At 37.6% G+C, this 14,482-nt stretch overlaps 1 protein-coding gene across 1 annotated transcript; it reads left to right on the forward strand.

Annotated features, from left to right (window-relative positions):
* The first annotated feature begins 3,999 nt into the window (after nt 1–3,999).
* On the forward strand, nt 4,000–4,884 carry LOC148581025 (uncharacterized). The gene is made up of 3 exons (XM_088492294.1): nt 4,000–4,125; nt 4,447–4,659; nt 4,729–4,884. Exons 1-3 carry the CDS (start codon nt 4,000–4,002, stop codon nt 4,882–4,884), a joined length of 495 nt encoding a protein of 164 aa, XP_088348420.1.
* The last annotated feature ends 9,598 nt before the right edge of the window (nt 4,885–14,482 follow it).

Raw genomic sequence — 14,482 nt, forward strand, 5'->3', positions numbered from 1 at the left:
AATTATTCTTATACAAATACAACATAGAACACACAAAATGAAAAATTCTAAATATGTAATACTAAATCTTTAATTGAATATTGAACAATATCAAATAATCAAATTAACTATAATAAAAATAATTAATTACTAATCAGCCATGAATGGATGAACCATCTGGCTATTTAACATAAACGATAAGTAATAGGCTAAAATTAGAAGCAATAAAATTTAAAAAGCAAAAAAAAAACTAAATCAAGAAGCAAAGGCTCAAAGAAAAGGCAAAAGACATACAAAAAATAGAAGATACAGAAGAAAAGAAGAGGAAAAGTCCCAGCAACAGCAGATCGAAGACAAGGATCCAGCAAGCAGTGGTGGTAAGGGTGCAGCAGCAGCACAAAACGATGACGACAAATAGTCATAGATTTCACGACAGTACAAACCAGAGCAGAGATAGGACTGTAGGGAAAGTAGTCGAACTCGTGAACAGTGATAGCACGATGGAGTTGCGAATAGTGGAAATGTGAAGAAATATAAAGCAAAGGGCAACATAGGTAAAATTCACAAAGATAATTGCGTAAATCAGAGCAGAGGTTGCAGACGCATGCGAACAACGACAGCTCGACGGGGAACGACGACTACGGCAGAACACGAAGAAAGTGAGACTAGAGAGAAACGACGCAGATGAGTGAGTTGTGAGTAAGTTTTCTTTCATTCTTTGGGAGTGTTATCGTAACCCTAATAAAAAAAGTGTATTTTTGGTTTCAAAATGACGCTTTTTTGAGCAAAAATGAAGAAAAACACAAACTCGCTAACTTGGTCCTAGACTCACGAGTTTGTCCGAGTTTGACCGAGTCTAGCCGAGTCTAACCGAGTTTACTCAAGATAGAGTCTATGCCCGAGTCAACTTGATTTCATATCTAAACTTGTAAACTCGTACGAGTTTACGAGTTAATTCGAGAGTTTGAGAACAATGCTCATAACTAAAATATAATGTGTCATTAAAACTTAGGCTAGACGACCTAGGATAAGTTGAATCTTGTGTTTGATACATACTATGTTAATTGATGTGTGATGTTTGATTGATGATTATTGGGCATGAGGAATGTTGATGATGGTGGGCAAATGATTTATAGGTGTATGATGATGTAGGTATTGATGAGTATGCATATTGTTATGTTGAACATGAATTATTGTGTTAAAATTGTTGAAATAATTAGATTGGAGTGTTGTGGAGTGATTTAGTATGTTGGTGGCATAGATTGGCTGGTTTGCTGTTGTTGTGGTAAGGTTTGGTAAGTTAAAAAGGTTTGGATTGGAAAAGTTTGGGAAAAATTGAGAAGTTAGCTTTTGGTAAAAAGATGATTTTAATGAACGTCGGCGGTTCATAACTTGAGCCTCGATTTATGGATTTGAATGAAATTGATTTCAAATTAAAGATATTTTCAATAGCTTTAAAACGATATAAAATTTGAGGAAAATAAAATTTTGTAAAGGAAGTTATGGACGTCGAAAGATAGGTGCAGAAAACTGATTTTAGTTAAGTTGTAGAATTTTGGAAATGCTAATGCGTGTGTACACACACACTGCTGTGCACACGCACCGGGCAGAGTGTGAGTTTCGGCTCGTGCGCACGCACACTAAACTATGTTTTTCTACTAATTGACTTCCCGACAAGCTTGTTATCCTCCGAAACTACTATTTTGAATAAAATACAATATTTCTAAACTATTGACCATTATTCTAGTTTTTTCCAAACTCCTAAAAAACTTTGTTTAAAGCCTAATAGGTTGTTATTGGGTAGCGGAGTGTAGATATGATTGTGGACAGAAGTATCTTATTGGTGAAGAAAGAGGTAAAGTGAATGATAATGATGGTGGAAGTACTGTACATATTATGAATTATGGATGATATACACCGGTGTATGTTATATGATTATGATATTAATGTTTTGAGATTTTGGGGATGCACAACAGAGGGACAGTCCAATGGTTAACAACCAGCACTTGTTGGGTTGGTTATATAACCGACAGATGAGACTCATCAGCCATAGGACAGGCATGCATCATATGCATCTATGTGTTTGTTTGGTATGCCTTGTTGAGAATGCTTAACTGATCATATGATCTACTTGCTACTTGTTTATCTGCTGTATCTGCATTCAAGTTGTGATTTCTTTGTATGTAATACATGTGTTTGAAAATAAATAATTCGAGTGGCGGTTGGGAGGTTCAGAGGAGTTGGAAAGGGGAGTGTTAGATTAGAAGGAAGATCCTTAGTTATTTGTCTAATTTACTTTTGGTTTAGTTATATTTTATAAGATTAAATCAAATGTCGGAAGTTCTAGGATCGCCTCTGACTTTTCCAGGACCTTATATGTTAGTTATGTGGGCACTGTTACCATGCTGAGAACCTTTCCCATACATATTTTGTGATTTTCAGACGCAGGACGTGAGGCACCTCGCCGAGGCATTCTGGGAGTGTCTGAAAGTGAATATTATTCTTATCCTTATATGTAGATACTTATTATCTTCACTATAAATGTATATTATGCTTATCCCTCTTAGAGATTGATTTTGGTGAAACAGGTTCTGTACACTGTATTTTGGGCTTTTTGAGATTTTCAGGTATATTTGTATATATGTATATGTGCTCTGGCCGATTTTTAACTTCGCGAGCCAAGTCAGAAGCTTTGCTATTTGTCTTCTTGAAATTCTTTTCCTATGTATATATTTGTCGCTTTACTCTTATCCTGTTCCGTTTACATATCACTTACGTGAGTGCTGCGCTTTTCTGTTTAACACTTTTGTTTTAACCTTTCTTCAAAGGCTCCTAGATAAAACCTTTTCTATCTATGTTATATATATAATTTTACTTTTAGAGGTCATAATTCCTTGCCATTTCAGTTTTATGACTTAAGCATAAGACTCTGTGTGGTATGGTGTTACTTTATGGTATCAGAGTAGTTCGTTCCTGTAGAGTCTGAGGGACGGACTGACTATGATTCTGTGCATACTCTGTGTCTGTGTGTCTATGTGCTATTAGGATATCTGACTGATATGTGTTGCATAAACATTCATGAGCATGCATTTGGGACTTTGAAGCACTAGACTTGTGATATTGAGACTGATCACCTTGATATCGGTTGTTTGGTGTGTATAAGAACTAGATGGCGCCTCGTGGACACCGTCGTGGTTGAGGAAGAGGTCGAACTAGTAATGAGGAACCCGAAACACATACGAATAACCCGGTCAACTTCATGGCTGCTTTGGAGAATATGGTTGCTGCTCTGCAGGCACGGAAGCACTTGGACAACAGATGAACAATGGTAAAGGGGAAAATGGCAGGAATGGAAATCAGGGCCCAATAACACTGGCAACCTTCTTGAAAGTCAATCCACCGATATTCAGAGGGACCACTAATCTGACTGAAGCTGATAATTGGTTTCAGGCAATAGAGCAAGCATTACAAGCACAACTAGTGCCTGAAGATCAGTGCGTTGAATTCGCAACTTATCAGCTTACGGGAAAAGCACTGCATTGATGGCAGGGAACACGACACTTTCTATAGCAGGGTGATAATCCTATACCCTGGGACGCTTTTCAGGCTGAATTTTACAAGAAATACTTTCCGAATTCAGTCAGGATGACAAAGGAACTTGAATTACTGTAGCTAAAGCAGGGTGCAATGTCAGTGGCTTAGTATACGAATAAGTTTGAGGAATTGTGCCGGTTTTCCCAAATATTTCAGGGTGCTCCAGGAGACTTCGAGGAGCAGAAATGCATTAAATATGAGGGAGGACTACGGAGCAACATTCTGAGCATTGTGGGACCTATGGAGATAAGAACTTTTTCTGAATTAGTAAACAAAAGTAGAGTGGATGAGGATTGTGGAGGAAGGCTATGTTGGATAAATTAAAACACAGTGGATCCTTCCATAGGAATCAAAGTAGAAACTTTGCACCAAGGGACCAGAACTTTAAACAAGGAGGCTATGTTCCACCAATACCTCAGGGACAGAATGCTTATAGGAGAGGCAACAATAACAACACTAATCCTCAGGGAAGAAGGTTTGGGAAGCAGCCTCAGAACGAGTTGGCTTGTGCTAGATGCAGAGATCATCATTCGGGAACCTAGTACAGAGCAGGTTGGGGCTTGTGCTATTTCTGTTTTAGAGCCGGGCATAAAGTCTTGAACTATTCGAAGAAGCAGAGGCAAGGTACTGGGAGAGAACAGTAACCAGAAAGAGTGTTTACTACATCTGCCGCAAGTGCCAAGGGGTCTGATACATTGATCTGAGGTAACTATGAAATAGCTAGTAAAATTTTGAATTTCTTGTTTGATTCTAGAACAAATCATTCATTCATAGCATTTGATAAGGCTAGTGAATTAGAATTCAAGATAATTGTGTTGGGTTATGATGTGAATGTGCATAATGCTACTTCTGAAGCTGTTGTGACTAGATTAGGCTGTCCAGAAGTGTCATTCTAGGTCCAACAATGAGAATTTGTCTAATGACTTGATTTGTTTGCTGATGACTGGTCTTGATCTCATCTTGGGATTGGATTGGCTATCTAAAAACCGTGTTCTACTTGATTGTTCCGAAAAATCATCACATTGTATGTCAGACGGGTCGGAAGGACCGGTTGTGGCGAAGGGGTATTATTTGAACTCTGTGGTGGTAAATTGCTCAGAATGTGAATGTTAGGGTATTATGCTATTGGCTGTAAATGTGTTGTGAGAGGAGCAGAGTTTAGAACGAATTCCAGTAGTGAATGAATTTCCAGAGGTGTTTTCGGAAGACATTCCTGAATTTTCTCCTGCTCGGAAAACTGAGTTTGCGATTGAGTTGGTGCCTGGAGCAGGACCAATATCGATTGCGCCATACAGAGTGTCTCCTTTGTAGCTAACTGAACTTAAATCTCAGCTTGAGAATTTAATGAGCAAAAACTTTATCTACCCAAGCGTTTCACCGTGGGGAGCACCGGTATTAGTAGTGAAGAAGAAAGATGGTAGTATGTGTCTCTATGTGGACTACAGGCAACTGAACAAGGTCACGATAAAGAATAAATATCCACTGCTGTGAATCGACAATCTAATGGACCAGTTACAAGGAGTTATAGTTTTCTCGAAGATTGACTTGTGATCCGGTTACCACCAAATAAGGGTGAGAGACGAAGACATCCCTAAGACTGCTTTCAGAACTCGTTATGGTCATTACGGATACATTGTAATGTCTTTTGGGTTGACAAACACTCTTGCCGTGTTCATGGACTACATGAATAGAATCTTCCGTCTATTTCTGGATAAATTCGTTGTTGTCTTTATTGATGACTGTAAACCCCGTTAAATTAACAAATAATTAACTAATAAATTAAATTTTAATGAAATAAATTAGAAATGCTAATTTTATATTAAAATAGGATAGAGCTAATTAAAACGAGAATTTTGACGCTAATTTCAAAGAATTTGTCCCAAGATTGGGCCGAACAGTCCGAACCGAATGATCCGGGCCCAAAATGGGCCCAAGGCCCAATTGAACCACCCACACTTAATCAACACAGCTTCCTTTCTCCCTTATTTCTTCATTCACGTTCCACAGCCAAGGGAGGAAGGAGGAGAGAAACAAAACCCTAACACCACATACAAACTACCATATCTTGGTAATCCGAGCTCTGATCGCTGCACCATCTGCGGCCACACATCCACTGCGTTGAACTTTACGTATCTATCGGAATAATTTTATAGGTAAGCCTCATTCTCACTCTAGTTGCTCTACCCCTTTGATTTTCAAAATTCTTGAGTACCCATGTTGAGATTTTATTGAATTTGGTACTCTAGGTTTGGTTTAGCTTGCGAAACTTGTTGGATTTGGTTCATTTGGTCCGTGGGTATGGTAAGGATCACTAACTCTAGTAAATTTCTTGAAATTGTTGATTGGGCATTGATTCCTGGATATATGTATGTGTGGTAATGTGGATTTAGTTGTATATACATATTTTGGAACTTGATTTTGGGCATTGGAAGGCTTGGAGGAGGATTAGGGTCAATGCTTTGGTGATTTTGGATTTGTGTGGCTTTGGTGATTTGCTTTGGTAAATACGTAGAAGTCGGCCAATGTATGATTTAGGTTTCATGTATTTAATATATAATATTCTGTGAAACCTTAGGCTAGAGGACCATAGGATAGGTTGGAACGGTTAAGCATGTTGAATGTTAGTGTTTGTGACAATGGTTGATGACATGGATTGAGTATGTGTTAGTGATTATGGTTATGATGGAATTGGAATGCTAAAGTGGTGTTGAATAATGATTGGTTTGTTGGTAAGGTTGTTTGTGCATAATTGATAGATTGCTCATGGTTTTACTATCTAAAGTAAGAATTTAGGTGTGAAATTGTGTAATGTTGATGTATAATGGATGATAGAAGGGTGTAGAATTATGTTGCTGTGATATTTGATGCACGGAAAACTTGTCTCTCAACAAATCTCCCTTCGGCAAGTGTACCGAATTTGTCGTCAAGTAAAAACTCACAATAGAGTGAGGTCGAATCCCACAGGGATTGATTGATCAAGCAACTTTAATTAGAAGAATGTTCTAGTTGAGCGAATCCAGAATTTGGGTTGAGAGATGCAGAAAATAAAATGGCGGGAATGTAAATAACAGAAAAGTAAATGCTAGAATTAAAGGACTGGAAGTAAATGACTGAAAATAAATTGCAGAATTGTAAATGGGAATGGGGGATTTGCTCATAAAAGTAAATGGCAAAAATTAAAGAGAATGGGTAACATCAGAGATGGGGAGTTCATTGGGTTTAGGAGATGTTGCAATTCTCCGGATCAAGTTCATTTTCATCTCTTCCTCAATCAATGCACTCATTGATCTCCTTGGCAATCTTAAGTGATTGAATTACAATTTCTTGCAATTCAATCTCTCAAATCTTGATCAATAGCCAATTCCTTGGTCAATTGCTCATGAGAAGAGATGAAGTATGGTCACTGATTATACCACATGCATTTCCCAAATCAAGTATTGAGAGGGTTATAGTCACATACCCATCCAAACCCAATTTGGTCCAGCATGAGAAAGCATTTCTAGCTTGATCTCTTCATTCCTCTTTCAAGGTTCAAAAGAGATCCAAGTTTGAATAGCTTCTCTTCCAGGATAACTACTCAATTGGATGAAGATCGAAAGCTTTCAAGTAAAATCAAGAGGAAAGATAGAAGAAGAATAATGAAAATTAGTATTGATCCATCAAATTACAACAGAGCTCCCTAACCCAATGAAAGGGGTTTAGTTGTTCATAGCTCTTGAAAATGAAAACAAAGATGGAGAATACATCATAAAACTAGAAATTGCAAAGAAAGTAAAATACAGAGAGTAGTTCTCTTTTTCCCAGCCTCCAGAACTTCTTCTCAATTCAAAACTACTCCTATATATACTACTCTTCTCAGTTTCTAGCGTGATTCTTCAAGTCTTGGGCCTTTGGATCTTGAGTTTGAAGCAGTTCCTTTCTTTATTTGGGCTTGGCTTTACTTGCAGAGAGAAAGTGCGAAGTGGGCGGAGACTTTAGTTCAGGACGTTAGGGGTGTTAATATTTAGTGAGAATATAAGTTCGAGAACGTTAGTGACACTTAACATTGTCACTAACGTTCCAATGCACCGCTTTGCCTCACGTTAAAACCCACGTTAACTAGGTTAACGTGGCTTTTAACGTTGCCTTGTTAACCTTCGAGAACGTTAGTGACACTCAACATTGTCACTAACGTTCCAGTGTGCCCCTTCTTGCTTCACGTTAAAGCCCACGTTAACTAGGTTAACGTGGCTTCTAATGTGGCCCTTGCCATCCTTCGAGAACGTTAGTGACATTCAACATTGTCACTAACGTTCCAATGTGCCCCTAGGTCTCACGTTAGAGTCCACGTTAACTAGGTTAACGTGGCTTCTAACGTGGCCATCTTTAGCCATCCCAACGTTAGTGACAATGTTGAGTGTCACTAACGTTGGCTCATCCTTCATTCCTCATCGTTAGCTTCCACGTTAACCAAGTTAACGTGGAAGTTAATGTGAATCTTGGGGGTTGTGTGGTTGCTTCAACGTTAGTGACAATGTTGAGTGTCACTAACGTTGTCGACAACTCTTCATCCTTTACGTTAGTTCCCACGTTAACCAAGTTAATGTGGGAGTTAACGTGGTACTTTGCACCATAGGCCAACGTTAGTGACAATGTTGAGTGTCACTAACGTTGGCTTCTCTTCCCCCCTTAACGTTAGAGGCCACGTTAACTAGGTTAACGTGGCTTCTAACGTGGCCACTTATGAGTAATTGCCAACGTTAGTGACAATGTTAAGTGTCACTAACGTTGGCTCAACTTCTCTTTTCCACGTTAGAGTTCACGTTAACTTAGTTAACGTGACTCTCTAACGTGGGCATTGATGGCTTTTTTCTTGAGAGTGTTATTGGCAATCACTTTTCTCATTAACCTTGCAAGTTACCTCCCCTTTTCTTGCTTCCTTTTGGTCCTGAAATCAAGCAATAAAGTGCATCAAAGCTCTAGTCCAAGTCATGAGTAATGCAACATAATATTTGTCACTAAACTTATGCAAAATCCTCATGAAATTATGTAAAATGCACAATGTATGCTTGAATCAAGGCATAAGTGAATATCTACCCAAAACTAGCTTATTTCCTAAAGAAATGCATGAAACTAACCTAAAAACAATAAAGAAAAGGTCAGTGAAACTGGTCACGATGCCCTGGCATCACAACACCAAACTTAAAGCTTGCTTGTCCCTAAGCAAGTACTGGAACAAGAGAATGATGAATGGAATATCCAGAGGAATGAGTCATTCTTGTGGAGGTCATGTTACTGATTTTATGGTGGTTTCATGCATAGCAACTTAGGTTCATTCCATTACTGGCTTTCAGACCTTTATCTTGTCCCTAAACACCCACTTTGTTTATATCCCATGAGACTTTTATTCATTGATCCTTTTAGTGTTATTTCAAGGGTTATTTGTGTTATTTAGGCTAAGTGCTCTGTAAGGGGGCAACTCTTTAAGATGAGTTTTCAGCCAACACTCCCGAACCAGTTGGTTCAAGGTGCTAGGTGTTGAAGCACCCCTAAGGACTTACTCCCTCAAGTCTCTCCCCCATACATACACACCACAGGCATATAGTTTGTTTATTTTCTTTTCTTGAGACCTTGGTGTCCAACACCTCTTTGGGTTACTAAATGCTCTGTAGTGAGGGTTACTCTTGATAGTGGATTTTCAGCTGATAATCCCGGGTTAGTTAACCCAAGTTACCAAGTGATAAGGCACCCCTAAGAGCTTATTCATCCAAGTAGATTCCTCACACAGGAGCACCACAGACACTTGCCTCAAGATTAAAACCATTGATGCCTAGCCTTATTGCTTACTCTTTTTCTTTTGTTTTTCACTTCCATTGTTCTTTCCCTTTTCTCTTCTTAGGATCTTGTTATTAACTTAGTCTCATGAGTGTATCCAAAGAAAAGTATTCAGGCCAGATAATTGTCATCCCAGCCTTGTGGTTGAACCAACTTAGCTAACTTATGACTACCCCAAAGATTCATGAATGCACTTCCACAATATGAACTCTACCCTGGTCTTTTGAAAACAATCATTCTCTTTTTATTTGATTTAAAGGGACAAGCATACAAGTAAGTTAAGTGATGGTGCAGTAACATAAAGACTAGTGCACATAGACCTATTCAGAACTTAAAAGATAGAATTTAAAAAGGGTTCAACTACGAGTAACTACAAATCAAAAGTGCATTCGGACTTCCAACTTTCAACAATTCTGAGTACAATGGAATTAGGTAACAATACAACCTTCGAGTGATGATCTCTGGTCCCCCTCTCTCTTTGTCATCATCCTAGTTCTTGCTGCCTCGCTTCTTTGGGTGAAGGTGCACCATTTCCTTATAAGATTCCTGCAAGGTTACTGGAAGTTGCTTGTTCCCAAAGCACTTGAGACATAGTTAGCTTACATGTATGCTTGTGCCTCTCGAACTCAATTTGGTGTGTGAACACCAAACTTAGTTCTTTGCCCAGTACAAAACATTGCATATATGCAGAGACTCTCATATCTTGTTATCAACAAAGCAATGATCACCTATAGTCTAACTACATCTAAGTGGTTTCTCTTGATTGGATGGAGCTAGCAATGTTCTTTTGGAGTGGAGTGTAATTCTAACCAATGTCCTTTAGTGGAACACCAAACTTAGAACTACACTATCACTCTTGGATTGTTCTGGTGTAGAACACCAAACTTAGCTCCTTACAATATAGGGGAAACAACTTTATGATTTTTATTGAAATAAAGATGAAAGTGAAACTACCTAAGGTTGGGTTGCCTCCCAACAGAGCGCTCTTTTATCATCGCTAGCTCGACGAGTCCTTAATTACTTGAGATGGTTGATGAGCGGATAATTTATACGCTTTTTGACATTGTTTTTAGTATGTTTTTAGTAGGATCTAGTTACTTTTAGGGATGTTTTCATTAGTTTTTATGTTAAATTCACATTTCGGGACTTTACTATGAGTTTGTGTGTTTTTCTGTGATTTCAGGTATTTTCTGGCTGAAATTGAGGGACTTGAGCAGAAATCAGATTCAGAGGTTGAAGAAGGACTTCTGATGCTGTTGGATTCTGACCTCTCTGCACTTAAAGTGGATTTTCTAGAGCTACAGAACTCGAAATGGCGCGCTTCCAATTGCGTTGGAAAGTAGACATACAGGGCTTTCCAACAATATATAATAGTCCATACTTTGGCCAAGAATAGACGACGTAAACTGGCGTTCAACGCCAGCTTTCTGCCCAAATCTATCGTCCAGCGCCAGAAAAGGAGCCAAAACCAGAGTTGAACGCCCAAACTGGCACAAATACTGGCGTTCAACTCCAAGAAGGACCTCTACACGTGCAACACTCAAGCTCAGTCCAAACACACACCAAGTGGGCCCCGGAAGTGGATTTATGCATCAATTACTTACTTCTGTAAACCCTAGTAGCTAGTTTATTATAAATAGGACATTTTACTATTGTATTAGACATCCTTGATTGTATTTTGATCCTGTGATCACGTTTTGGGGGCTGGCCTCTCGACCATGCCTGGACCTCTCACTTATGTATTTTCAACGGTAGAGTTTCTACACTCCATAGATTAAGGTGTGGAGCTCTGCTGTTCCTCAGAGATTAATGCAAAGTACTACTGTTTTCTATTCAATTCATCCTATTTAGCTTCTAAGATATTCATTCGTACTTCAATCTGAATGTGATGAACGTGACAATCATCATCATTCCCTATGAACGCGTGCCTGACAACCACTTCCGTTCTACATTAGAATTGAATGAGTATCTCTTAGATCTCTTAATCGGAATCTTCGTGGTGTAAGCTAGAATGATGGCGGCATTTAAGAGAATCCGGAAGGTCTAAACCTTGTCTGTGGTATTCCGAGTAGGATTCAATGATTGAATGACTGTGACAAGCTCGAAACTCGCGATTGCAGGGCGTTAGTGACAGACGCAAAAGGATAGTAAATCCTATTCCAGCATGATCGAGAACCGACAGATGAATAGCCGTGCCGTGACAGGGTGCGTTGACCATTTTCACTGAGAGGATAAGATGAAGCCATTGACAAGGGTGATGCCTCTAGACGATTAGCCGTGCTTTGACAGGGCATTGGATCATTTTCCCGAGAGATGACCGAAAGTAGCCATTGACAGTGGTGATGTATCACATAAAGCCAGCCATGGAAAGGAGTAAGACTGATTGGATGAAGATAGCAGGAAAGCAGAGGTTCAGAGGAACGAAAGCATCTCCATTCGCTTATCTGAAATTCTCACCAATGAATTACATAAGTATTTCTATCCTTATTTTATTATATTATTTTCGAAAACTTCATAACCATTTGATATCCGCCTGACTGAGATTTACAAGGTGACCATAGCTTGCTTCATACCAACAATCTCCGTGGGATTCGACCCTTACTCACGTAAGGTATTACTTGGACGACCCAGTGCACTTGCTGGTTAGTTGTGCGAAGTTGTGAACCATGGTATTGGCATCATGTTTTTGGCGCCATTACCAGGGAAAGAAAGAGCGATGAATTTTACATAATTAAAGTGTAATCACAATTTTTGCGCACCAAGTTTTTGGCGCCGTTGCCGGGGATTGTTCGAGTTTGAACAACTGACGGTTCATCTTGTTGCTCAGATTAGGTAATTTTCTTTTTGTTTTCCTTTCAAAAAAATTTTTTCAAAAATATTTCAAAATTTTCTCCTTTGTTTTCGAAAAAAAAATAATATAAAAATGTTTTCAAAAATTTTATTCAAAATTTTTAAGAATGAATTCTAGTGTTTCATGAAGCATGTGAAGCCTGGCTGGCTGTAAAGCCATGTCTAAATTTATTTGGACTGAGGCAGCAATTTGTTATCAAGAGAAAGCTAGTTGTTGCTAATCCACCTGCTAAAGCTTGGCTGGCCATTGGCCATGTCTAGTGTTTTGGACCGGAGCTTTCATTGAAAGCTTGGCTGGCTAGTGAGCCATGTCTAATTCCTGGACTGAAGCTTTAGACTAAGAATGCAAGATTCCTGGAATTCATGTTAAAAATTTTGGAATCCTTATTTTTTCTTTTTCATATAATTTTCGAAAAAAATCCAAAAAAAAAAAATTAGAAAATCATAAAAATCAAAAACATTTTTTTGTGTTTCTTGTCTGAGTCATGAGTCATGTCATAAGTTTGGTGTCATTTGCATGTGCATCTTGCATTTTTCGAAAATTTCATGCATTCATAGTGTTCTTCATGATCTTCAAGTTGTTCTTGGTAAGTCTTCTTGTTTGATCTTGATGATTTTTTGTTTTGTGTTGTATGGTGTTTTTCATATGCATTCTTGAATTCTTAGTGCGTAAGCATTAAAGAATTCTAAGTTTGGTGTCTTGCATGTTTTCTTTGCATTAAAAATTTTTCAAAATTGTGTCTATGATGTTCACCTTGACATTCAAAGTGTTCTTGGTGTTCATCTTGACATTCATAGCATTCTTGCATGCATTCATTGTTTTGATCCATAACTTTCATGCATTGCATCATTTTTCCTGTTTTCCTCTCTCATCATAAAAATTCAAAAAAAAAAAAACAAAAAAAAATATCTTTCCCTTTTTCTCTCATCAAATTCGAAAATTTGAGTTGAATTTTTCAAAAATTTTTAAAATCAAGTTGTTTCTTATGAGTCAAATCAAATTTTCAATTTGAAAATCTTATCTTTTTCAAAATCTTTTTCAAAAATCAAATCTTTTTCAAAATTCTTAGTTATTTTCAAAAATAACATAATCAATTAATATTTTGATTCAAAAATTTGAAGTTTGTTACTTGCTTGTTAAGAAAGATTCAAACTTTAAGTTCTAGAATCATATCTTGTGATTTCTTATGAATCAAGTCATTAATTGAGATTTTAAAAATCAAATCTTTTTCAAAACTAATTTCTAAAATATCTTCTTATCTTACCTTTTTCAAAAAAAAATTGGTTTCAAAATATCTTTTCTAACCTCCTAACTTCTTATCTTTTCAAAATTTGTTTCAACTAACTAACTAACTTTTTGTTTGTTTCTTAACTTTTTCAAAACTACCTAACTAACTCTCTCTCTCTAATTTTTGAAAATATCTTCCCTCTTTTTCAAAAATTTCTTTTTAATTAACTAATTATTCTTATTTTTATTTTTGATTTTAAAATTTTTTGAAAAATACTAACATTTTTCAAAAACCATTTTCGAAAATCACTAACTCTTTTTCAAAAATATTTTTCGAAAATTCTCCCTCTCCCATCTTATTCTATTTATTTATTCATTTACTAACATCTCATCTCACATCTCAACCCTCCTCACAGTTGTGTTTCTTCCATTACATTACATTCTTTGTCTCCCCCTCTTTTCTTCCACTCACAAAGGGATCCCTATACTGTGGTATAAAGGATCTCTATTATTATTATTTTTTCTGTGCCCTCTTCTTTGTCATATGAGCAGGAGCAAGGACAAGAATATTCTTGTTGAAGCAGATCCGGAACCTGAAAGGACTCTAAAGAGAAAATTAAGAGAAGCTAAATTACAACAATCCAGAAATAACATTTCAGAAATTTTTGAACAGGAAGAGGAGATGGCAGCCGAAAATAATAATAATGCAAGGAGGATGCAGTAGAAAATAACTTTGAGCTGAAACCTCAATTAGTTTCTCTGATGCAGCAGAACTGCAAGTTTCATGGACTTCCATCTGAAAATCCTTTTCAGTTCTTAACTGAGTTCTTGCAGACATGTGACACTGTTAAGACTAATGGAGTAGATCCTGAAGCCTACAGGCTCATGCTTTTCCCTTTTGCTGTAAGAGACAGAGCTAGAGTGTGGTTGGATACTCAACCTAAGGATAGCCTGAACTCTTGGGATAAGCTGGTCAAGGCTTTCTTAGCCAAGTTCTTTCCTCCTCAAAAGCTGAGC

Source organism: Arachis ipaensis, chromosome B10, assembly GCF_059453495.1.
Source record: "Arachis ipaensis isolate K30076 ecotype BB chromosome B10, ASM5945349v1, whole genome shotgun sequence".
In the NCBI taxonomy this organism is placed as follows: Eukaryota; Viridiplantae; Streptophyta; class Magnoliopsida; order Fabales; family Fabaceae; genus Arachis; species Arachis ipaensis.

Coding starts and splice junctions, on each gene's coding strand:
- LOC148581025 (XM_088492294.1), top strand. CDS start 4,000: ATGCTTATAGGAGAGGCAACAATAACAACACTAATCCTCAGGGAAGAA. Junction 4,126..4,446: donor GGGAACCTAGTACAGAGCAG/GTTGGGGCTTGT, acceptor TGACTAGATTAG/GCTGTCCAGAAGTGTCATTC. Junction 4,660..4,728: donor ATTATTTGAACTCTGTGGTG/GTAAATTGCTCA, acceptor TGAGAGGAGCAG/AGTTTAGAACGAATTCCAGT.